At 38.8% G+C, this 27,128-nt stretch overlaps 1 protein-coding gene across 1 annotated transcript in view; it reads right to left on the reverse strand.

Moving 5' to 3' along the window:
• Positions 1–27,128, reverse strand: part of FREM1 (FRAS1 related extracellular matrix 1) — a 94,103-nt gene that overhangs the window by 26,118 nt on the left and 40,857 nt on the right. Inside the window, exons 16-26 of the mRNA XM_087716089.1 lie at positions 26,718–26,970; positions 23,815–24,012; positions 20,405–20,590; positions 19,265–19,461; positions 16,594–16,819; positions 15,688–15,832; positions 10,688–10,829; positions 8,848–9,043; positions 8,240–8,504; positions 1,005–1,419; positions 411–612 (exon numbers count right to left, since the gene is read on the reverse strand). Of these exons, the coding sequence (XP_087572215.1) occupies positions 411–612; positions 1,005–1,419; positions 8,240–8,504; positions 8,848–9,043; positions 10,688–10,829; positions 15,688–15,832; positions 16,594–16,819; positions 19,265–19,461; positions 20,405–20,590; positions 23,815–24,012; positions 26,718–26,970 (2,425 nt within the window). The remainder of the gene's footprint in view (positions 1–410; positions 613–1,004; positions 1,420–8,239; positions 8,505–8,847; positions 9,044–10,687; positions 10,830–15,687; positions 15,833–16,593; positions 16,820–19,264; positions 19,462–20,404; positions 20,591–23,814; positions 24,013–26,717; positions 26,971–27,128) is intronic.

Consider the following 27,128-nt stretch of genomic DNA (forward strand, 5'->3'; position numbering starts at 1 on the left):
AATGATTTTTAATTAGTCACAGTAATACTACCCTTCTGGGAAGGAATAATGTTAACCTTCTGGGAAGGAATAAGATAGTCAGTTAGGTCCAGTGGTTAGGTACCAGGCTGGAAACCAGGATACTGTGAGTTCTAGTCCCACTTTAGGCATGAAAGATGGTTGGATGACTTTGGGCCAGTCACTCTCTTGCAGCCCTGCACACCTTCCAGAATTGTTGTTGTAGGGACAATACAGTAGGATGAAAAAGGAGTACTGTGCATACTCACTACCTTGAATTATTTATACAAAAAAATAAAAGTGGAATAAAAAATATTTTAAAAATCTTACATCCTTAATGAAACGTAAAACGTAAACCCATAAAATATGTTACATAAGACAGGTTAGGACACAAGGTTATTAGGACACAATACCTGTTGTTATATTTTGCAAGTAACCATACTGAGGTCCTCGTAAAATTTTAAAAACAATTCGATCATCTTCAGTATCACAATCTGATGCTTTCAAGGACCTCGTTGTAATGTAAATTCCATAGTTGCCATTGCGCAAAAGTTCCACATCTGAAGCTGTATGAAGATGAACCATTTCTGGTGCTGTGTTTGCTGGTCTATCCACCTGTAAGGAAGAAAATAATTTATGTTACTGGTCAAAGATTAGATTATAATGAAAGTAATGTGTAACTTCTAGTTTGTGAAATTGAACACTTGTATAATCAAAATCAACCATGCTGTGAACTGGACTTAATATCATAGAAGGAATCAGGCACACATAATCCAAATTATATTTGAAGGTTCTGAAAATGTCTGCATGCACTGGAGAGATAAACATACTGAAATGAATTTTGTTCTATTTTAAACATAAGCATACTCAGTCTTGGTATCCCTTGACTGCTTCGGGCTGCATTGTAACATTATTAAATAAATAATGCAAATATCTTATGTTTGCACACTTTCTGTGTATTGAATTACATTTGTACACATGAGTGCAGGTATTTATGTAGAACTTGCCTGAATAATAAATGGCAAGGGGTCTACTTGAAGCTTGTTGTTTACAAGAAAACCTTGGTTTACTCCATCTGTGGCCATAAATGAAAACCTGTCCATCTGAGAACCACCTCCTCCATGTCTGTAGGCTACATTCAGATTGTCCACATCTTGTTGACTGAAGTTTTGCTGCCGTGATCCAGTTTCCCTGTTATAGAGTTGACCGTATTGTGGGAACTGTGTTAGGAGAAAAGAAAGATTTTGTGGTGGTGTATCTGGATCTGAAAGTTGGAGAACATCTGGAGAAAGAACTGCTGTGCTGCCTTCAAACAGTCTCAGGCCCTTGTTTTTGACCACGCTGGGTAAAGCTCGATCCACTGTCTCCAAGATGATCTCAAATTCTCCATGTTTAGTTCTTAGCCCATTGCTGATGATGAATCTGGCAAAAAGAGGCAAGGCATCCTTCAGCATGTGTTCTTGATGCACCATCTACTGAAATGAAACAGACACCTTTACTGAAGAGCTTATCTCTTACTACCTATGAGAAAAATTAAGCCCCAATTTCTGTTTGAATGGCTCTTGTGACACGTTTCAAGCCTTTGAAAAGGCACAACGTTCAAAATTCAACTCTAGAAACAGACTACAAATTGTGGAAATGGGCTACAATGGTTTTGAAGCTTTACTAATAATTTTAGTAAAGGTAAAGGAGTTCCTGTGGATTTTACTCTCTTAGACATTACTGATGGTGCTCATCTCCATTTCAAGGCCATTAAGCCAGCGGTATGATGTCATGGAGCATTGTTATCTTCCTACCAAAGTGGTGCCTATTTATCTACCCACATTTGCATGTTTTTGAATTGCTAGGTTGGCGAGAAAGGGCACTCACTCCATCGCATGGTGCTCAAGTCTTGAACCTGTGCTGCTGGCTTTCCAGCGAACCAATCCAAACATCTTGACTGAAGAGCCACAGTGCTGTCCAATAATTTTAGTAAATTACTAAATATTTTATTTATAACATTTTTATAAATATTTTATTTAGCAATTGTTTCATATTATTAGGTTGCCTTCTGACTGTTCAAAATAAAATTCATGGAACTATGTCACATAAATTTGATTCTTGGTTTTTAGTTATACAATATATTTAACCAATTTAACATCCCCAAAACTCTCATTTTGAAAAATCAAAATGTCTTCCCTGAGCATTAACAAAGTAACAGTTCTTTAATTCTCTTTGAAGCTAGTTCCATGTAAGTGCAGAGAAAATGCCTTAATTCCCACTTGAAAATTGGCCTACTATGTTTTCCAACCAATATTGAATTGCAACCTTCCTATTCAAAATCCACATTTTTGCGTTTTTTCAATATAGTTTGTCAATTTAAAAAAAGTAGGAAAAAGTATTTTTAGGAAAATAATAATTCTGCACATATTCATTAAAGTAATGTACAAAAATGGATTAAAATAAAAAAATGTAAAGTTTCAAATACTGTACATTTGGTGCATACACAATATGTACAATGCATAGGTTTGTAGAAATACTGTGTTTTCCCGAAAATACGACATGTCCGAATAATAAGGCCAAACCACATTTTTCTGGTGGGCAAAAATATAAGCCCTCCCCTGCCAATAAGCCCCCTGGACAACCCCCCACCTCTGGCCAGGCAGAGCACCGTTCACCAACCTAGTGGTATCCCGAAGGTGCCAAGCCGTGGGAACCGGGGGGGAGGCAAAGGTGATTGTGTTGCTTGGTGCCTTCGGGATACCACTAGGTTGGTGAGCAGCGCTGTGACCAGCTGAGGAGGGGGGTTGCTGGGCAGCTGCTCTCTTGTGAGCGGGCTCCCAAAGAGCCAAGCACAACCTCATGGGTGAATGGCTGTGTTGCACTGTCGCAGCAGCCATGAAGTGACCACGCTCATGACCAGCCACCCGGCAAACCCCCTTTCTTATTGTCGGGGAAACACAGTATATATTCAAGTACCCTGTTTCCCTGAAAATAAGACCTCCCTGGATAATAAGCCCAATCGGGCTTTTGAGCGCATGCACTAAAATAAGCCCCCCCAAATAAGCCCCCCCCAAACCTCCCAAAAATATTTCAACACAGCAGCAGCCATGAGGTGATCATGCTCGCCACCTCCTGCACCTCAAAAATAATAAGACCTTCCTGAAAATAAGACCAAGCGCTTATTTTGGGGGGGGGGGTCAAAAGAAAATAAGACCCTGTCTTATTTTCGGGGAATCACGGTACATATTACATTTAGTGCAGGTTTTTAAAAAATATTAACAATTGATGAAACAACAGATTCCCCAAAGTAAGACAAGGAGAAATCAGAACTGACTATTATTTAAATAAATAAATTTCATTTTTATAACAACGAAAATAAGAAAACCCATTAGATGTGTTAATTCTAAATCTACTATAGATATGTTGTTGCTTCTTAATTCAAGCACTGGTACATTTAGCTCACTACAATAGAATCAAAGTGGAAATCATCATATCACAAGCATAAGCTATGAATAAAATGATACATATTTGAAAATTATAATTCAAATGTCTTTCTTCATCTGAAGGCCTGTCCTTGAACACCTGTGTCGGGAATATGTCAATACATTTAAGTTTACATGCCTGCAATTTAGTACTTCCATTAATAGAATTCGGGATCTATTGATGAGAGGAACAATACTGATATCAAAGCTGCTGGCACTTTTACCGCTGCTTAAAGATTGACCAACTTGTGTATAGGCTCTGTGCCATCAAACAGCAGCTGCCTACACTGACCTAGTATTTGTGCCAAGAGGAAAACTGATTCTCTATAATCAGTTTAGTTATACCAGATTTTCATCCGGAATAACAAAGATTATAAGCATATTTTGGAGGTTTCGGAACTAAGGCAACAACACCAAGTAGATAAAATGCCCTGCTTCATTGGCAATGGTCTTCTGATTGAAGGTAATCCTTAGTTGTTTCAGAAGACAACAGGAACTGGCTAACTTTGTTTGGCCTAGAAAACTAAACAGGATGAATCCTGGTTAGGAACTTCATGAGAACTCCAGAGAAAGAGAAGTAAAACAAAAACATAAAACAGAAATGGCAAACACCATCCTCACATTGCTGCCAAGAACATTTGAAGGAGATGTGAATGATATCATGAAATTCTATCTCTGGTCTGCTTCAATTACTGCTTAAAATTAAAGAAATATAAGAAGGCAGAATGGAAGTGACCCTTTAATAGCTCCAGCAATGTATATTATTCTGCAAGGCCATCCCATCTGGTGAGATGCATTTCTGTTGACCCAAGTTCTCTATATAAATTCTGGAATTCCTACTACCTTCATGTCTATTGGATTAAAAGCAGCCAGAAGAATAAAAACATTATTAAATTATTATTGCTACTTTGAAAAAGTCAACAAAGTTGCTGGGTACAAACCGAAGAAGATTTAATGAACAATTTAGACATGAGATTAGATAAAGAGCTTTGCTATTTTGGTAGATTAATAAATACCATACAAACAACATGCATTGCTAGATTCTTCGAGACAACAAGGTTGTCAGTTTTGAAGGGAAGTGCTGGGTTCCTATCCACCACATGCTGTTTATTTCATGCTAAATCTTCTCTGTGTCTCCCCCTGGGATAGGGAACAGTCAACCTTCTTACAATTCTGATGAAATTTAGGAAAAAAATAACTCTCCAGTTTAGTTGGGAAGGCAAGTTGCATGGACTGATTTCACCATTATCATGCTTTTGGAGTTCATGGCAATTGAGTTGGCTACAGAAGTTGCCATCTGCCATGGTATTTACGACAGAAAAATGGAATCAGCTATGGTGCCAGCTCATTACAAAACCGATCCACCGTGTCAAAATGGAGGACATTAGCATCTTCTTTTAGCATCCTGCTGCCAGCATCTGATGTCAGATTGCTAATCACTTGAAGTCATCTGTCCCAAACAAGCACTGCCAAATCCGTCTTCCAGGCCAGCAGCAACAGACAATGCTGTAAGTTTATGATGGAATAAAGTGCCTTAACGGACGGTAAAAATCTGATCATTTAATCTCCCCATTTAATTAAATATCACCAGCTCTTGGTGTTTTAGTTTTTAATAATCCATCGTTGTATTTATATTTCACTGTACAACCAAATACCTTGCCAACTTCTCTCGGGCAGGAACATAATTTACAGTGATTAAAATGGAACCTATATCTTCTTTTCCTTAAAATTATTTTATCAAAATTAAACTGGCCTGGATTTTAATAAACTGGTCATGTAATCTAGATGTTATATCACCACAATTTAACTATAAGCATATACCTATCTCTATCTGTGGTCAGAACCCATTTCAGTATTTGAGCAAACAAATGTAATATCTACCATTTCAATTAAATGGGTATTTAATTGGCATTTTGAATCTGGATCTGTGCAGGTTTACCAATTAATTAAAAAGAGAAAAATCACAAACGAGGAGAGCAAACTTATACCAAACTGTTAATAGATACAGATTTGTTTTATTAATTAGCTGCCATGCTTTTTAATCAGCTAGACAATGAGATAGACAATTGCAAATATATTAAAATATCTTAGAGCATGTTAATGAAAACATGTCTCAATGTAAAAACAATTTTAGCATTTCGGAAATGTCATCTTAATTGTATCACCTGAATTAAGGTGCAACAGCATTTAACAAGGGTCAATTCTGAAGTTTAAAAAAGACTACTATTATTTGAGGAATTTTATTCCTTTTCTATATTTATATCACCTTCCTTTCCTAATGGCCCTTATAAGAAGCTAACAGAGTCTTATCCTCTTTACCTACCATCAGAGTAGAAAAGAAAGTAGAAGCTGCTCTTAAAAGTCACAGGAAGAGAATCAGGAAAACCCAAACCCAGGTATGGCCAAGAAGGCTGAGGAATACTGAGAATGCTTCTTAGAAGGCGGCAAATAATAAGAAGCCAGAATAGAGAAAAAACATGAATGTTCCAAAATGCTTCCCCAGCTTTAAACATTCAAAGTATATAATTAAAAGTCATTTGCACTCATGTTTGACTTACATTTGAACATTTGTGCATTTCACTTGCCCTCAACAGCTCATTTCATGAATTATTTAACACTTGGAGCTAATCTTTGTTCATTTAAATATACTTAAGAGTATAGGCTGGCTTCAAGGATAGCAAACTACTCCATATAGCTTACACCAGTGACAATAATAGAACATCAAATTTAAATTAACCTCAGGATGAATAACCAATAAAAGGCAGCAGTAAAATTAAAACAACTTTAAATGTTTAGCTCAGTCACAAGCTAATACGAATTTCCATTTAATAGCCAAGTAAAACTTTTAAGAAAAAGTAATCAACAATATGATTTCAAGGTTTTTGTAAAAGACTCAAAGGATTGGGCCAGCCACAGGGGAATTCAAACAGGAGAATCTGATTATGCCATTGCAATGCAAGATACTCCTCTTTTGTGAATGAACTGACACCAGCCCCAACATGAATTTCAGCAAGCACACTTTATATAGGGTGATAATCAGTCTGGTAGGTATAGGATTATAGTTGTTAACTTGTTATCCTTTGACTGCCAATTTAAAGAGATGGGGATACAAAGAGGGCTTTGGATTATTAATTTAAAGCGATTGATTTAAAGGATGAAAGTGGTTCAACTTGGTGCCACTTTTAAGACTTTGAAGATTAAGGCTGTAAAGGTTTTTTTTTTCCTCCAATGCAAACTCTCCTTCAAGCTAAACTTAACTCAGATAATTTAACAGGTTTTGCCATGTATTTTCTATAGTGGCAATATGGAAGCGGTTTTTCCCATTGCCACCTTCCAGGATGTTTGCAGCTTCCCAGTTTAGCCTATAATACCCGTTTAACTTCCAAGCCCAGACTGGTGCCGCTGTCTCCCAAGAAAGTAATATTTTACACTGAGCTCAGAAATACATCAGCAATAAGAGCAACTGGTACAGTGCAGAAGTGAGACATTAATAGCTGAATTATATATTTGCGAAACTGCCTATAAAGTATAGGACAATGAGTATTCAGTAGCTTATATGATTCTTAAGCATCACTTTGTTCCAATATTGGACTCCCAGCTCCTTTGAACCTCAGTTGTCAGTTTATGGCAAAGAATTATGTGAGTTATAGTCTAAAACATTTGGTACGTACTAGCTGCTACTCCAACATATCACTTTGTCTATGGCTACAGTATATAAATATGACAGGAAAGCGATACAGAAAACTCATACTCTACTACTAGGTTGTTGGAATTTTTGCAACCCAGATCTGAAAGTCCTTTGCTGTTTAACTAATTACCATATTTTTCAGAGTATAAGACACACCGGAGCAGAAGACGCACAAATGTTTTGAAGAGGCAAATTAAAAAAAGTAGGTAGGTAGATAGAGGGATAGAGAGAGAAATAGAGATAGAGAGATACAGTAGGTAGGTAGGGAGAGAGAGTGTGTGTGTAGGTAAGTAGGTAGGTAGATGGATAGAGAGAGAGAAATAGAAAGAGAGAGAGAGAGATACAGTAGATAGGTAGGGAGAGAGAGAGTAGGTAGGTACATAGGTAGATAGATGGGGGGGAGAGAAATACAGTAGATAGGGAGCGAGAGAGAATAGGTAGGCAGGTAGATGTTTCCAGGTGTATTTATCCATGGGCTGGAAAAGGAAATCGCTGACAATTTGCAGCACCTAACACTTTGTTTCTGCTGGCACAGCACTTGATCCATCTAATTTTCATCAATCAGTTAAAAAGCTTTCCAATAGGGAAAAATTTTTTTTTGCACTCTGCAAACCTCCCCAAAACAGCCTGTTTTTTAATAAAACGGGCCCTTTTTTCCAAAAAAAGGCATGAATAGCCTGGGAGGAGGTTGCAGAGTGCTTCTGGGGGGATGAAGGGGCCAAAAACGAGCAAATATGGCCCATTTTTTTGCGAAAACTGGACCGTTTTCTGTAAAAAAAAGTGCATGCATAGCCTTATGGAGGCTTAGAGTGCTGCTGGGGGCTGGGAGGGCAAAAAAAGGGCCATTTTTTGCTGATTTCTGCCCTGCCTAGCCCCCAGCTCTCTGAAAGCCTCCATAAGGGTATGCACGGCCATTTTGGTGAAGGGGGCAGGACTTCTGGAGGCAAAAAAATTCTGTATTCGATGTATAAGATGCACCCAGATTTTCAGCCTCTTTTTTGAGGAAAAAAGGTGTGCCTTATACTCCAAAAAATGTGGTATACTTCCTAATTAAATACTAAAGTGTAAAATAAGACTCTTTTTTGCTTACCTGAATGTATCTTTAGAAGAAGATGCTTTATTACTGTGGACATAGCAGACTTTCTGTCCTGCTATATCCATTTGGCTGAAACTTGTAATGGGGATTCCAGGATAGCTGACATATTCTATCTGTCCATACTGTGGTGGGGAAGTAATCACATAATGTAGCTCCTCTGGCTTCTTGGTACCATCAACTGCAAGGAGGACATCAGTCATCAGGAGACCTTTGTCACCCATCAACACAGTGAGGGGTCTCATAAACATTGCAATGTTTCCTATAAGACATTTGAAATACGGACCATCATCCAATATTTTGTATCAGCCTTTCTCAATATCATGAATCAGGTCACAATTGTTATCACCCCCTCATCAGAGCATAACATTTGCTATATTCTGCCACACTTTCATACACACAATTTTATGCTTTCTAGATCTCTTGGAGTACATCCTCTCTCTCCTCAATCAGGACAGTGTATACTGTGCTAAATGTTATTGCCCATAGATATGTATTAGTTTTCCCCACTGGACTACACTACGCTTCAACTCCCATCCTCTATATCCAGGGTAGTCATTCTCATGGTTTTATACACACTATGGGAAGATCTAAAATAAAATTACCTTTTTCCACATCCTTAATAGCAACAGGAAAAACCACTTCTGGAGATCTGTTGCTTCCATCCCAAAGTTGAAAAGAGAAGCTGTCTTCATTGTTTGATCCAAGAGTTCCAGTGTGTAGATACCTCAAAGCGTTCGTGTCTATATTCTCCTGGGTGCATTTCATTCCTTTGTACAGTGTCACCCAATCATGACCTACCTAGGAGGGAAAATTCTATCATGACTTTGAGATATTATATTGTGTATTATTATGATTATGATTAGAGTATTACTATTAACATTTATATGCTATCAATCTCCTAATAACTCTGGTATTATAGTACTAATGCAGCCGTTAAAAAGATTTTATTACTGAACACAAGTTCTAAAACAAAATCCATTCTTCTTCAACTTGGTACTCATCCCATCAACAAGTCAGTCACCACACAGAACACATGCTCATCCCCTGGCTACTTAATTTTTTTCAAAAATCCACTTTTCCCGACTGCTTTATACAGGTCTAGTTTTTATCATTCATATCAAAGTGCCAGCATTAACAAATTCATTTGTAGGACATGACTACAGAAATGCCTGCTAAACATGCTATACAGTTCAATAAGCATTGTGAAACTGACTATGGGATTGCTGTATGAAATTTGGAAGACTAGGTTATGTACAAGCAAGTTGTGAAACCGTGTCAAAAATGTGATAAGTGCCAAGGATGGAAGGGTAAACTATAATCTCTACTTCTGCTAAGGTCTTAGAAGGCAGAAAAAGGCAATTTTCTCCTTTTAAATACACAATTTGTTTCAAAGGTATACAAAGTAATGATGATTCAACCCTGTGCATATCTCCAGGCAGGTAAATGGAATAATATAAAAAAGAAATAAGGTACAAGTCGAGCTGCAACTGTAATATCATTGGTTGCCAAATTTCTGTTACTTTTCTAAGACTTCCCACTTCTCCCTAATTAAAACGGGATGTCAGGCCTGCAGCCATCTTCTTTTTTAGATCTTTGGCCTGCCACACTTTCTATTATTCTACTATGCATTTTCTACTGTGGGAAAATGGGAGAGAGGATTGCAGGAGCGAGATGCTATATAGCCATAACAAAATTATTTCTAGAAAGCCAAGGTCATCCTTTGTCTTTGCATCTCTGCACCTGACCGGAACTGGATGGGTGGAACTGCCAGCATGGCAATGGAAGATTGGACCAGGTGATGGACTTGTGGGTGTGTGGGCAAGAACTTGAACTTTCAACTGGGTGGGGACAACTGGGAAGCTTTCAGATTCGGGTTTTCCTAGATGTGCCAACATGGCTCTCTTAATAAATTGGAACTTTAAGCAATACTTTGCCTTGGACTCTGATTTACTTTTAGATGCTATTTGGAACCCTGACACGGGGTGTCTTACATTTCCCTTCTATATACAGCAGCTACCATGCTTTTCCTGGCCTCTACAACTGCTGTGCCTCCTAGACTGAAGTGGCTCCAGGTCAGAGCCTCTCCTGAATGTTTGAACTGAAACTCTTAGAATAGTTTCAGTTGGAAAACAGGCCACATTCTTTGGCAGTGAAGAACATTGGTCAGATTCAACATTAGAAGCATTTTGATCATAAATAAAATTACGATAAAGCTGTGGTGGATTTTCAAAATTATCTCATGCGTTCCCAATATAAACAGGGAACCCTTCAAAGGATTATATCAAAAAATTAATTGTAAATTCTACTAGTCACTGGAGTGTGTTTCAGTCCCATGAGGGATATTTAAGAAACAGAAGGATTACACTCCCTCCCATTGTTAGCTAAGACTTGAATCTCTTTTTCCAACACTTCAGTTGGTTTTGTTGAAAAACAAAAACTAACCTTGAGCTGAAGATGTCCATTTTCTGGAACTCTCTCAAATAGATAATAAATTTGTTCCCGAGGAGTATCTTTATCTTCAGCTGACAAAACAGCACTAGATATTATCTGTGCTTCCCCCATATTCAGCTCAATCTTATCCTTTCTACAACAGAGAAACAAAGATTCTTTGTAAGTGTGTTTAAAATGCAAATAATCACTGAAATGTTCAAGACTCAACACAACCATATCTATGTGTACAACATTTCACTGCAAGCAGAGAAGGCTCTGTGGTGGTATTGTGGTTCAATGCATATATATTGAGATTTTAAATTATGAACTGATTCACAAAGTTTTATGAAGACGAATAGAGGCATACTAAATCATGCTCTTTTCTCTTCCCTTTGTGAGTTCTTTACAAATTATCACTTTAGTTTATTTAAAGTAAAACACAGTTCTTACGATTTAAGAATGAAATTAATTAAAGCATTAATTCATATCTAGTGGCTTCCTCAAATAACATTTTAAACAGGATGTAAGATTTATTTTTTGCAACAATGTCAAATATCTGTAGCTTGGATGTACGATGAGGAAGAAGTTCATTCTCCCAGCTTGAGTTGGTTTCTGATCATTTTGTTACCAGGCTAGGTAACACATTCAGCGGAGTCGGTTTCTGTGTTCTTCTGCTTATAAAGATTTTGTGTGGTCAGTAGGTCTTGTGATGGGGAGGTCACATCAGGTGAGGGTCACATCATGGACTTGTGCTGGGTCAGGTAGGGGTGTGTCAGGTGAGGGTATTGTGGTGGGTAGGTCAGGTCATATATAGGTCACTGGGAGATGAAGTGCTGGTTGGGGGGGGGTTGTGTGGGTTGGTTGAGGGTTGGTGCTGTTGCTGGTTGGTTGTGCAGTTGATTTGAATTCTGAGGGATTTATAACAGTGGTGGTATTCAGCAGGTTCTGACCAATTCTGGAGAACTGGTAGCGGAAATTTTGAGTAGTTCGGAGAACCGGTAAATACCACCTCTGACTGGCCCCATCCCCATCTATTCTCTGCCTCCCAAGTCCCAGCTGATCGGGAGGGAATGGGGATTTTGCAGTAACCTTCCCCTGGAGTGGGGTGGGAATGCAGATTGTACAGTATCCTTCCCCTGCCACGCCCACCAAGCCACACCCACAGAACTGGTAATATTTTTTTTGAATCCCACCACTGGTTCATAGGCTGGTTGTAGGTCAATGTGTCTATGGATGAAATGGCTTATGAAGTGACAAGCTCCGGTGCCAAGCATGTGGTGAGGGGTAGCCTAGCCAATGATTTTTGCATTGCTCCAATCAAAATTACTGCTGTTTTGACTTCTAGCTGGTGTTCATGTATTCTGGTTTTTAATTGGTGTGATATTTGTCCCACATAGATTGGTTGGAATTGTTACAGTTATTTTTTTTAATTGCATTCTTTCTTTCATCCTTCTGCATATTGTCTTCTTCTGGATAATTCCTGATGGCGTATTGCTGTGGGTTTGTGGGCTACTGCTATTCCTAGGGATTGGAGAATTCTGGTTGTCATTTCTGACACCACCACCCCTTTTTTTTTGTATATACAAAATACTTGCTTCTGATGAGATTTCATTGGCAACGGAAGTGTTGTGTTACTGCTCTTTTCCAGAATTTGTTTTTTTAATTTCCCATTTAATTTACTGCACAAGCCTATCAGAGATTTCCTGGTATTTCTCATTCAAGTAATTTGATTAAGTGCTGCCACATGGTATAAAAAGTAAACAACTTTGTGTACTTATGGGTCATAAGTACTTCTGTGAAAAGGCTTAATTCTGAGAACAAATCCATACGTTTTGGCTGCTAGGAGCACCTAGTTATTTTCTAGCTATAGCTTGAAAAAGCTTCCGAAAAGATGGATGGTGCACATCTGTTCCGAAAGTGCTCCCATCCCCTTCAAGTCAACCTAATTAAGTGCAAAACTGCAACCATGTTACTAGCAGGTGAGCTGCTAGCATGTCCAAAGGATTTTCTCTGTACCCAAAACAGAAATAAAATTGATGAAATTGCTCAGAGATGGAGATAAATACTAGGAAGACTTTTTTTTAAACTGTTTTCTGTATTATAATCTGCGGTTAAAAGACCAGGAGAGAAGCCAATACAAGGATGGAAATCCCATACATATTACCAACGGAATGGGACATTTTACTGCTCCTGAGCTTGAATAGTCTCCTGCATCTGTTGTCTAGGAAAAAAGCATGTGTGTTCTACACTAATTAGTCTTCAAGGAGCCACAGAATTTCCCATGTCTTGCCACATGTTGCATGGGGTCTGCACCTTTATCACTCTATTACATTAAGACAGGATTGCATTAGCTACAGCTTTTCCAATGGGATTTTCCCAAGGCTGAAGCTTGCTTGGCACAGCATTGTTTTTGGCATGCAATCATAAAGAAGTAGATCATCCGATAAAATCGGATTATGACATTTGCCATGGATGATCTCCATGAAATGAATGAAGGAGAGGGTAAGCTGTGCTTATAGGCAGACACACCTAGTCTAGCAGTTCCCCTAAACACACATATACACACACAAACACACACCAGCAACTGAAGCCTCCAGCACCAGTATTTAGGTTGTCAAATAAACGTTCATCACTTCATACCTCTCTAGCAACAATGACTCTCAAGTACCTCTCAAAATTCTATCAGGTACTATTTCTAATAGTAACCTACCTTTCCAGTCAGGGCCAATTTTCCAATTTATCTGGGGACTAGTATCACTTTAATCTATAGGATTCAGTCTAGAAAATGCTCTTTTCTCTGTATTCCAGTGGTGGGTTCCTACTGTTTCGGACCGTTTCGGCTGGGTGACCTGGGTCTCTGGAACCGGCAGTGACCCAGGCCTGCCACACCCCCAAACCAGTTTTCCTGGCGGCACCGTAGCCACCGCCATCTTGTTCTTTGCTTCTGTGCATGCACAGAGCAATTTCTAGTGTTCTGTGCATGTGCACACTGTGCACATCAAGCGCACACGGCACAGCCACGAGCAAAGCGGCAGTAGTGACTGCCAGAATCCACCCCTACTGTATTCCTCTGCTGCTCAAAGAAAGTGACAGGGGGGATTGGCAAGAAAGGGACAATAAGAAGAGCTCATTCATAATGAATGCTTAAAGGTACAGATTTAATGTTGGAAACTCCCTTAAGGGCTTTTTAGGTGTTCTGATGGAACAGTCAACATTAGTGCTGCAGAGGGTTTTTGCTGCCCTGTGAATTCATCCCAATTAACAGGGCTAAACATAAAGCACAAGAGAACAGTTGGTGAATAGAATCTGAATTCCCTTTGGAATTCAGCAAAAAGTCATCCTAGCTTTCTAACGTATTTTTAAAAAAATGCAATACAGTCTGTGTCCATCTGTGTTAGCAGCGGAAGGACACCTGTTCTCCCTTCTCTCTTCTATTTGTAGTGACCATGCCACGTTATAAAAAGTAGAAGGCAATTGGAGCAAAGATACAATGGGATCCTTTGTGCCTCTTAGCAAGCACACAAGGAGGTTGTTTTGAATTTTTTAAAAAAAAACAAAACCCTGCTACCTCAAATTTCAAAGCACCCTCTTAGTGAACTTCCTAGCAATGCAAAAAGCTCAGTGGCTATGCTTTCCCTCTGTCTTATAAAGGGCACCATTCTCTTGTCAGGAAAATAATATAAAAGGGGAAAAAAGGAAAAAGTTGACTGGAGGTAATGTATGGAAAACAACCACACCTTCCCTCTCAAATTTCAAGCAAAATGTTTTCAACGCCTTTGAAAGCAAATGTGAGGGGAGGGGGAGCTAACGCTGTGGAAGAGGTCTCCTGAACCTTCTGGTTCTCTGATTCAGCCTAGCATTATTCAAAATGCCCAATACATTCACTTGCAAGGGACAATTTGCACAATTCTTTCTCTCCATTCTTTTCTCCTGAAGGTGGTTTTGGGAACCTTCTGCAATTACTTCTGAAGGCATGACCCCAAAGTATAGGATTTTGAAGGTCTGTTGAGGAGAGGTTTGATTTGCATTCTCTCCACAACTAAAATAATCTTTTTCAAACATGGTGAAGAATGATTGGTATATAGATAGCAATATAAATAGGCCTTGAATAGATGAATAGAGAGAGAGAGAAAAAGCTATTATTGGCGCAAGAATAGACTGACCAATAGAGGGCATGCTTATATTATTATTGCTTTTTTATCACCTTCCAAAACCATCCAAACACTAATTTTATTGGAATCATATGTAACATTTGCCTACATGCATGACGGCGAACCTATGGCATGCGTGCCCAAAGTGGCACACAGAGGCATATCGCCTGGCATGTGTGGCGTGTCCCGTTCCTCTTCCGAGTTTTTGGCATTCATGCATGCATATGCGATGATCAGCTGGTCTTTGTGCATGCAGCAGTGCTGGAAATCGGAAAAATTGGTCTTCCTTTTTCTGGCGTGAGCATGTGTGCTGCCCAGTTGATCTGCACATTCGTATGCACCGCAGTAACCAGAAGACTTGCTGGCCGGCAAGAAAATTGCATGCCAGAAACTAGAAGTACATTTTCCAGCACGTGCATGTCCCCTGGACAGCTTCTCTTCCTGGTTGTGGTGCAGATGAGTTCCATGCGCAAAGTGCTCCCTTTTGGGCACTTGATGCTGAGCTCACATGTGTTCCCTTTTCACCAGAGTGCCGAAAAGGTTCACCATCACTGGCCAACATGTATATCGCTTGAATATACATATACAAGGTCTCTCTCTGTCTCTGTCTCTCTCCATCCCTCCTTCCCCGTGTGTGTGTGTGTGTATCTGTGTCCCCAATTCAGATCTAGCTACAGTAACTTTTATCTCATTGTCCATTACACAATGTTCTTCAATGAGAAGGAATACTACATGAAAACATTGCTAGCATTAATGGTGGATATTTGCCAAAGATGAGCTCTTTTAATCACAAATGTGGTCAGTACTGAATCATTTGGCCCGTATAAACACAGCAGTTTGGAAGAGGTATTTGTGGCTTACCTGATCAGCACTGGTTTCTCATCATTAATGGGGATAACCTTAACTGAAATGGTTTTTGACACTTTATGTTTCCCATCCGACAGCTGGATTGAAAAGTCATCAGCTAAGCTGTCAGAGTCATCATGTAGATACACAAGTTTCAATCCTGAAAGGTAGAGAATATAGGTGGGTAACAAGGAAAGGGAGAGGAGAAAGGAAAAGGAGAAATTTATTTAGATTTTTAAATTTATAAATGGCACACATAATAAGTTACTGTATTTGTTGTTACTGCTGCCAAATTAGTAATTGTAATTAATATTGCAATATGGCAAATTATTGCCAATACGGCAACTAAATGATAAAAAATAAGAACTCCAACATTCCTTAAGTCAATTCAGTGGTGGATTCCTACGGTTCAGACCGGTTCGGCCGAACTGGTAGTGCTTTGGCGGCCTGGATCACTGGAACCGGCAGCGACCTAGGCCTGCCACGTCCCTGAACCGTTCCCCAGACACCGCCGTAGGTGCTGCCATCTTGATTTTCAGTTCTGCGCATGCGTAGAACAATTTTAATTGCACTGCGCATGCGTGTACATATTGCATCAAGCACGCGCACAGAGCACGCAAACACAAGCGAACCGGCAGTAGTGCCTGTTGGAACCTAACCCCGAGTCAACTGTGTTTGAAAATATAGGAAACTGGATTGGGTTAAAGATAAAATCTTGAAAAATCCTTCATACAGACTGTTTATTCTAATTTGATCTCTATTTGTTTTATTAACAGAGTATTTTTAATTAATGAACTGAGGAATCTTTTATTAATAGAATTCAGATTCATTTACTAATTTTCAGTTTAGTGTTCTATTGCCTATTATTTGATGGAAATTGTTTCAAAGAACCAACATGGTCAGAAGGAATATAATACTTACCATTTTTTAAAATCTCCATGGAGAAACTATCCACCTGAATTTCATGATACTGTTGACTAATAATTGCCTGCCTGTAATGGAAAATATTGTTGCCATATACTCCCTTAACAAGAAACCCATGGTGGGGCTGTTGAAGGACAGTAAACATGAGGATATCTTCTGGTACATCCAAATCAACAGCATTGATTATTGATGGATCCAACTCCTTCATCTGTCCCTCTTGCACCTGTACCGTCAACAGAAGACAAAAGTCAACTCTTTCACAAAATGAATGGTAAGATGTAGAATTCTCAGGACTACAGACCAATTGAATATCACTCAGTAAATTACCATTAGACTGTTCAGTGTAACAAGGGCTTTCTTCTTTTTAATTAATATGAGCGAGCTCCAAGATTTAGACAAAGATCAAATGTCACTTTTCGTAAAGGGATGCCCTCCTCTGAGCTTTTTTTGTTTTACTTCACATACATACAAAGAGAAAGACATGTACTAATAGAACAGACTTGAAACAAGTAAAAGGAAAGAGAAAGTGGAAATCGGGACAAGAATGACAAAAGCAAGGAAAGAACGAAGTAAACTTTCATTCACAACTCACCTGCAGTATATACACTCATCTGGGATTGGTGTCACACTTCTGGGTTCCCATGACATAACTGAACCTACAGTATGTAACTCAGCCTATTAGGCGAGTTGTAGAGATGCAACATTTACAGGTGAAACTCAAAAAATTAGAATATTGTGCAAAAGTTCATTTATTTAAGTAATGCAACTTAAAAGATTAAAATAATATATGAGATAGACTCATTACATGCAAAGCAAGATAGTTCAAGCTGTGATTTGTCATAATTGTGATAATTATGGCTTACAGCTCATGAAAACCCCAAAAATACAATCTCAGAAAATTAGAATATTACATGCAATCAATAAAACAAGGATTGTACATAGAACAATATCAGACCTCTGAAAAGTATAAGCATTTATATGTACTCAGTACTTGGTTTGGGCCCCTTTTGCAGCAATTACTGCCTCAATATGGCATGGCATGGAAAATATCAGCCTGTGGCACTGCTGAGGTGTTATGGAAGACCAGGATGCTTCAATAGCGGCCTTCAGCTCTTCTGCATTGTTCGGTCTCATTTCTCTCATCTTTCTCTTGGCAATGCCCCATAGATTCTCTATGGGGTTCAGGTCAGGAGAGTTTGCTGGCCAATCAAGCACAGCAATCCCACAGTCATTGAACCAGGTTTTGGTGCTTTTGGCAGTGTGGGCAGGTGCTAGATCCTGCTGGAAAATGAAGTCAGCATCCCCATAAAGCTCGTCTGCAGAAGGAAGCATGAAGTGCTCCAAAATCTCCTGGTAGACGGCTACATTGACCCTGGACTTAATGAAGCACAATGGAACAGCTGATGACATGGCTCCCCAAATCAACACAGACTGTGGAAACTTCACACTGGACTTCAAGCATCTTGCAGAGTGTGCCTCTCCATTCTTCCTCCATACTCTGAGTCCTTGGTTTCCAAATGAGATGCAAAAGTTGCTCTCATGAGAAAAGAGGACTTTGGACCACTGAGCAACAGACCAGGTCTGTTTTTCTTTAGCCCAGGTAAGACGCTTCTGATGTTTTTTGTTGTTCAGGAGTGGCTTGACAAGAGGAATACGACATTTGAAGCCCATGTCCAGGGTCTGTCTATGTGTGGTGGCTCTTGATGCACTGACTCCAGCCTGTCCACTCCTTGTGAAAGTCCCCAACACTTTTGAATGGCCTTTTCCTGACAACCCTCTCCAGGCTTTGGTCATCCCTGCTGCTTGTGCACCTTTTTCTTCCACACTTTTCTGTTCCCCATAACTTTCTATTAATGTGCTTTGATACAGCACTTTGGGAACATCCAATGTCTTTTGCAATTACCTTTTGAGGCTTTCCCTCCTTATGGAGGATGTCAATGATGGTTTTCTGCACAACTGTCAGGTCAGCAGTCTTTCCCATCATTGTGATTCCTACTGAACCAGACTGAGAGACCATTTAAAGGCTCAGGAATCCTTTGCAGGTGTTATGGCCTAATTAGCTGATTAGAGCGGGACACTTTGAGCCTAGAATATTGCACCTTTTCACAATATTCTAATTTTCTGAGATTGTGGATTTGGGGTTTTCATGAGCTGTAAGACATAATCATCACAATTATGACAAATCACGGCTTGAACCATCTTGCTTTGCATGTAAATGAGTCTATATCATATATTAGTTTCACCTTTTAAGTTGCATTACTGAAATAAATGAATTTTTGCACGATATTCTAATTTTTCGAGTTTCAGCTATAGTCTGCTTTTCTCATTGATTCTCCATACTCTCCTCCCCAAAGCTAAAACAACACAATCAAGTTTAGGTACCGAAGGAGGGAGAGAGGTGGTATAACAAAATAACCAACAAGTAAAAGAGCTCTGCAAGTGTTGGGTGTAGGCGAATGATGCGACTTCAAAGCATAGGATGATAAAAAGGTAAGAGGCATAAATAAATTATTCTGAAGATAAACATAGCACAATATTTTGCTCGACGTGGTGCATATACATGCACAGAGGATCAGAGATGGAATGATTTTGACAGGGGACAGTAAAAGCGAAGATCATTATATTGCCTTGTTAAAAGCGGTCCTTGGGACACCATTTCCTTCCTTACTGTAATATTCCTTGCCATGAATTCTGGTTTTTCATCATTGGTTGGGTTAATTAAGACATAAAATGGTGCCTCCACTGAACGATGCTTCCCATCAGTGACATACAGCATAAATTGGTCTGTAGTTGGTTCAATTCTTTTGTGCCTGGTCTGAACATAGTTAATATGCATCTTCCTCACATTTTCCATATGAAATGAAGCTAGGCGTGTTGGGGAGGAAATGAAAAATAATGAAAATGCATATTTCTACCCTTAGCGAAAATAAAAGTACAGATAACTAACAAAACACATATAATGCAAAGAACAAGTTACAGAGAAATAAGAGAACATTCATTGGATTTACAACAGCCAATGTTAATCTATATATAAATGGGTGTGTGTGTGTGTGTTCCAGCATAACTCTGGAATGCCTTGAGCAATTTCAACCAAATTTGGTACAGAGATGACTTACTCTCTGGAAACAAATACTGTGGGGGTAAGACACTCCTAACACCCCTTGTGGTGTGTGTTCTGTTAAGATATAGCCTTAAAATGATTTCTACCATACTGTCATAAAATGACTTCTACTGTACAGCGCAGTGGAATTGTCATGGCAACAGCTTTACAGTATTCCACAAGGGTTCTCCCTCTGGTAAGGGGAAAAATCCAACATTAGAAATTACATTTGGTCCAGGATTATTTTTGAGGACAAATGTATGGATTAGTATAAATAAATACCCGGGCTACATTATCAGCTATTATAGGATAAATATGGGAAGTCACCTTCAACTCCATAGAATAGGCACTTACCTGGCATGATGAACGTGGAGACTCTTGGTAGGGGCAGGGAGGGGTGGGCGTGGCCAGCCAGGGATGGCATTTGGGGGTTTGCCGAACTGGACAGAATCCTAGCTAGATGATTGCCCAAACCCGTGCGAACCCCCAGCAGCCCACCCCTGGACATATGAAATAGGAGTTATCCTGATCACAAGGCAATTCTAGTCTCTCCATAGAATTCAGTGAAATCTACTAACAAGAACATGATAGATAACAAGCCCAACAGACAACTATAAGCATGTACAAGAATGCTGTAAGACACCCCAAAGAAGATACAAACTTTCCTGCATTTAAAGACAAGCGGCCCCCCCTGTAAAACAGACCTACCTATACTTATCCCTGCGTTACTTTTCTCAAAACCAGGAGATGGTAATATATTTTCTATGTACCCAAACTGGGGAGGGGATGTTAAAACAAACTGTAAGTCATCTGCATTGGTGTCAAGATCAGTGGCGTACAAGTGTTTACTTGTGATAGTTGCTGAGGCACCTTCCTGCACAGCAAACACAAGTCCTGCAAAAAGAGAGAGAGAGAGAGGGAGAGAGAGAGAAGGAGACAGCAAGAAAGAAAGAGAGATGATTACTGTTATTTAAACATATTAAACCCCCATGGTATTTTAGGCTAAAAAATACAACTAGTAATTAATGAGGACAATTTTCCTTCAACGACTTGGTACCATTGTTTTGCAGTCAGGCCAATGACTCTTCTTTCTCAGCAAGAGAAGAAGAAAGGAGGAAAAAAACACACTTGCAAAACAATTTTGCTGATCAGCTATTCAGAATGGCTTATGGGTTGCTCAAGATGGGTTGTTACCCTTGTTTGTCACAGCATTAATTGCCTGAAAGCTATTATGAATTGCTCATAATGAACCATTTTTCATGCATCAGTACTTAATTTCTCTGCTGGGACAATCCTTCATTTTCAGAACATTGCCTGGGTGACAGACAGCAAATCACGAATTTGCCCATACATGAGCTGTTGAAATGTGGTGTACTTGCATACAATACTGGCAAACCAGCTTTATTTTGCAAGATGTGGAACAGCAATAAAGAAATATTAATTAGGACCACTGCATAACACTAGAGCTTATTCTGGCAAATATAGTGGTAGTGTTTAAGACTCACACATAATTTCATTCACAAGAGAATTCATGTTTTTAAATGCAATTTCTCTTCAAAATCCAGTTAATATGGCCCAATATAAAAACTTTTAAAGAGAAACCCATGTGGAGAGATTGTCTTGAAATTTATAATTTATAATTAATGCCTAGTAAAGTTTAAAGGTAAAAGTAAAGGTTCCCCTTGCACATATGTGCTAGTTGTTCCTGACTCTAGGAGGCGGTGCTCATCTCTGTTTAAAAGCCGAAGAGCCAGCATTGTCCGAAGATGTCTCTGTGGTCATGTGGCCAGAATGACTAAATGCAGAAGGAGCATGGAACGCTGTTACCTTCCCACCAAAGGTAGTCCCTATTTTTCTTTTTTGCATTTTTACATGCTTTCGAACAGCTAGGTTGGCAGAAGCTGGGACAAGTAACGGGAGCTCACCTCGTTATGCGGCGCTAGGGATTTGAACCGCCAAACTGCCAACCTTTCTGATCGACAAGCTCAGCCTCTTAGCCACTGCGCTAATAAATAGGTATGTAATACATGATTAATAAAAATAAAGCAATTATATATAATTCAGCTTTACCCTTATAGATTCTACAATCTAGAGTCTATAAGTACAATCCTAAATATGACCAGTTTTCATCTACTGAAAAGTTAAAAGATGCTTAATCTTTTTACATTTAATTACTATATTAAATGTAAATAATGGGCTATTTAAGTTCAGAGAGCAAAAAAGAATCACATACTTTTAATGTTTTTCTCAGATTGTGTGTGTGTGCACGCGTGTGTGTAAACCACCTTGAAATTTAAAAATAAACTCTCTTGGAATATGTTTCCCCTTTATCTTTGCAACTTAATTATTGTAGAGAACTTTCATTACACAGAAAGCATTTTTAAACAAAAACCTCACCTGCAAATTGAAATGGTAAGGTTCTTTCTGATATTTGGGTTTTGTCCAGCATAGTTAGAAATCTCAGCTCTCCAGACATTGAACCTTTTTTTAGGAACTAGTTTCTGAGCTGTAACTCAGCAGGACAGAAGAAAATCATATGCAACAGAAGGAAGATCTGCCTCATGAAGCAACATTTGAATCCTAGATTTCGTCTTACCACTTTACCAATACAACAGAAAGCCATTCTTCAACGCTAGGGGAGGCAGCTGGGATCTGTAAACATTAAAGTTATCTGAGGCCTGCAAACCTCCTGCTTCCTAGCTTGCCAACTTAATTCCTGGCAGATCTTTATTATGTTACCCTTTCAACTACAGTTATAATATCATACCTCGCATTTCAAAACTGACTTGAACACAGACTGCGAACCACAAAAAGAGCAACTGGGATTAATTCCTACAACTCTGGACTGCTGTTTGTTCTTCTCTGTAGTTAGTTTTCTCTCTGCCAAAAAGACCAAGGCTCGTAATTTCAGGCAATTCCGCTAATCGCCTAAATAAAAGAGTGTTGAAATGGAACAGAATGTGCACTGCAAAAGTTCTGCAGCATTTGCATGAGAAGGGCTATGGCAATTCACGTTCATCGAGGAATTGCATTTATACTTGCCACAGAAGTCTAAATTGCAAGGTGACTGAATTCTCTCTACAACAGAAGCACATTCCTGCAGTATCTGCTGGAATGGAAAGTCCAACTTGGACAAACTCAATGAAAATTGATTGGGGGGAAAACTGGGTTCTACACTATAGCATTCAAAGGCAATTCATACTATCACACTGGAATTTAATGACACCGTGCTAAGCAAATCCCCAAAGATTCAGGAAATCCTACATTGGATTCATGATTATTTTTCTTTGCAACTTGTAACACAACCTACTATATAGCAATTCTGGCAACAGGTCAACCTTTTAGTGGCATAAGAAATGGATTATGTTGTGAATTGTATGTATGACTGACTAACTACTGGCATCCTTCCAGATCCTGTAGCCTTGTCAAATTTGTACTAGCCTATTTGATAGACAATGATACCATACCACTAATGATATCATTATCTATGATGGACAATGCTTTTACAAGTAGTCCTCAACTTATGACCACAAATGAGCCCAATTTTTTATTGCTAAGTAAGACAGTGGTTAGGTGAATTTTGCTCCATTTCTTGCCACAGTTGTTAAGTGAATCACTGTAGTTGTTAAATTAGTAACATAGTTGTTAAGTGAATCTTGCTTCTCCATTGACTTTGCTTATCAGGAGGCCGCAAAAGGTGATCACATGACCCTGGGACTCTGCAACTGTCATAAATAAGAACCAGTTGCCAAGCATCTGAATTTTGATCACGTGATCATGGGGATGCTGCAACGGTTGTAACTGTGAAAAATGGTCATAAGTCACTTTTTTCAGTGCCATTGTAACTTTGAACAGTCAGTAAATGAACTGCTGTACGTCAAGGACTACCTGTATTGATGGTACCCTACATAAGCTTTATTGCTCCACTGGTACAGGTATAAATGAAGATGTCCTCCATCATCTACCATTCTGCCTAAGTTTTAAATGACAGAATGTGGCAATATGAGTTTTGAAAGAAGAAAATGCTTATCTATTTTATCTATTTTGCTAAATTTTGTGTGTGCTTACACAATCACCACACCCAATTAGCCAGACATAAAAAGCAATAATAATTTTACCAGTGGCAATGGATGGTGGCTGGTTGTCAACTGGAAATATTGTAATATTAATATCATATACTGGAAAGGATTTATGATATGGTACAGGAAAAAATGAAGCTTTCTCGTCGCAACAGGCCTTTACATCAGGATTAATTTCATCATCCAACACAATAAAGGTAAGAACATCTAAGATAGGAGTTAGGCCAATCTCGCCACCTAGAAAAATAAAATATATAGATGAAGTATATGGTATTTTGCAGCATTAGCCTATCAAGAGGATATATGAAAATTATTTTCAGCAATAATTAGGAAACCATGAGGTTTAAGAGAAATGTCTAAAATTGTGACGCAGCTAAAGTGCAGTATCTATGTTTTTGTGTTGAATCTAATCTAATCAAATCACAAAATTATCAAAAGATTCTACACACATCTTTTCCTTCTAATGCAAACAGAAGAAACATTTTTTTGGGGGGGAATTGGGGAGTAACCAATTGTTGTCTCATATAAGAGATACGCAGCATGAAGACTAAAGTAATTTAATATTTCAGTATTTTCCTAGTGACTACTGTGACAAAAGATAGTCAAGGTTAAGAATTTTGGATGTCCCACTGAACCATTATAGACATGTTCCAAACAATCCTCTGGAGAAAAAAAAAAGATTTGAAAAGCGCTTCAGTTCCTGAGCTAACATTTTCCTTAACAAACCTGTTATAGGTTATACAGGAATTGTATACACTTACCTTCCCTACCGGTTCACAAATGTGAGCATGCGTGCAATTTTCTCCCTAACCACACCTCCACGCATGCGCAGATCCTTCCGTGCATGCGCTTTTGGTGAAAAAAGGGCCTGAATGGGATGCCATAAAGCCGAGGGCAGGTGGGCAGAGCCACCCGCGATTTCCGTTACCGGTTCCGGTAATCCGATCTGAACTGGTAGAATACCATCTCTGACAGTACATAAGAAAGTCTGTATCTAAATTCATTAGCAAAGTTCATTGTTGAGCTCCTAGACCTGATTCAATTATGCAGTTTTTGATCTGAAATACTCTTCTTGGTGAACTACACCCCTTCGGACTATTAAATAGAATGGCTACAAAGCAGTTTTTAAAAAAACTAAATAAGATCTGTCAGCTTTATACAGGATGGGCAATTTTGAGAGATTTTCACCCAACAATTTTCTTCAACAGGACTCATGAGGGAGGAATGTCAGACGAGACACCCGTCAACTGAATTAAAGTGACACATTCACAAATGATTTCAGTTTTTGCCTTTATGCATATTCCCAAGATGAACTGGGAGTCTAAAATGCGAGAGAAAAAAATTCACTCCCTGGAGTTATTTGGTGGCAAACATGGATGTTTTCTCCCAGTACAAGAATCACCTTCTCTGTCAACTATCTCCCACCAGCATTTGTCATCAGTGAAGGTACAAGCCTGATTATTTAATGTCATCTGCTTTTATGTCATGGAGACAGGTATCATAAACACTCTGTGTTTTCTAATATTGACAGCTCAAAGAGGTGACAAACAGGCAAAATGGAAGATTTATTTATGTAAAACAAATGTTTATCAATTTTGCACATGACTGCTGTTGTTTGATATTTTTCATTTCAAGTATCTTGTGTTTTCAATAACAGAAATATATGGTATCAGTCATAAGAACATTATGTAATGGCCATGTGTGCTACGGTTCTTTCTAAAAAGGGACTCTTGTGCTTTGGAAGCTATAAATTTAGTAACTCGTTAATCTAGTTAATAAAATTAATGATCATTCAGTATCAATTACAGCATCTGTCACCTGAAGTCTAGCCATAGTAATGCAAAGAAGCCATCTGTATCCTGACCAATATTTTAAACTATTATAGATTACATGCAACTTTCATCTGGAAGAATAAGCAAGAATAATTCTGCAGAACCGCCAAAAAGATAGTTGCTATTCAATTTACATTTCTGCCTAATGTCTTATAGAATTAAATTTCTTCTTTGGGGCAAGCATTACAAAGGAGATTGCTAACTATGCCTTTGGTGAAAGAGGGGGAAAGTTTATCTTTTGATAAGAGAAGCAAACTTTCTTGAAGAATTAAATCATTGGTAAAATCTGCTGACAAGATAATAAATTGGACAGTAAATAAATTTATTAAATAGCTACGAGCACAGTTCAGTCTCACTTAGCATTCAATGTCTTTCTTCTTTGTTTTTCTGGATTTTTTCCTCTTGGAAAACACAATATATTTATTTTCAGTTATAGTGTAGCAATGTTAAATAAAAACAAAAAAGAAATCAGCATAAAGGGCCTTTCCAGGCATAGCAGAACCATTTTTGTGCCACTCAAGGGAACTGGAAGGAGGAATAATTTTTCACAATACCAGTAAAAACTCATGTCTCTATTTAGTATCAACATATTCAATAGACTAAGCTATGAAATCAATGTCAATAAACTACTTTTATAGAACAGTTATAGTAACAGAATCTCGCATGCCTGAATATGCTTCCCTCCTCCTTCACTTTATCTTCGTGTGAATTAGGGAAGGTACTATTTGAAGTATTTTATCAGGCTTGTCCTTTGGAATGTGGTAAGCAGGGGTGGTATTCACTTACTTTCCCTACCGGTTTGAAAATGGGAGCGCGTCCATCCACATATGCACTCAGCCTTCCACGAATACTCTTTGATTGCATGTGTGACTTACATGCATACACATGACTTGAAAACATGTCTAAATAGGATGACACAGGACCGAGACGGGTGGGCAGGCCCACCCGCAATTTCCACTACTGGTTCGGGTGAACCGGTCTGAATCGGCTGAATACCACCTCTGTACTTAAGCTGTTTCTGTCTGATTGCTGTCTTGGTAATGGATCTCCCCACTGTCATTCAAGGCCATTTTCTGTGCCTTCCACAATTAGTCCCAAGTTTTTACTTACTTGTATGTTCATATGTCACAGTTCCAGAAACAACATCAGCTTGGAGAAAGCGATCTATCACAAGTCCGCCTCTCTTCACAACCCCATACTTAGAAGGTCGCGCAAGCATGAACAAAAGCTGCATGTCTTCACTATCTTTATCAGTTGCATAGAGGTGCTCTGAAGTGATGGACACCGCCTGTCCTTCTGGACACTGCATGAAGGGAATGAGGTCAGCATTCATCACCGGGGGTTCATCATTTACAGAAATTACCTAGAAAAAAAATATTTTATTTATTTATTCAAACAAATGTATATGGATGTCCAACTCATACGCAGTGATTCCAGAAAGATTACAACATTAAAAATCCACCTCCTACCCACCTCATGCATAAACAGAGAATTGCTTCCAGTTATATTACATGCCATGTA

Source organism: Thamnophis sirtalis, unplaced genomic scaffold, assembly GCF_051295495.1.
Source record: "Thamnophis sirtalis isolate CommonGarterSnake01/CBP01778 unplaced genomic scaffold, rThaSir2_p1.2 scaffold_5, whole genome shotgun sequence".
Taxonomy (NCBI): Eukaryota; Metazoa; Chordata; class Lepidosauria; order Squamata; family Natricidae; genus Thamnophis; species Thamnophis sirtalis.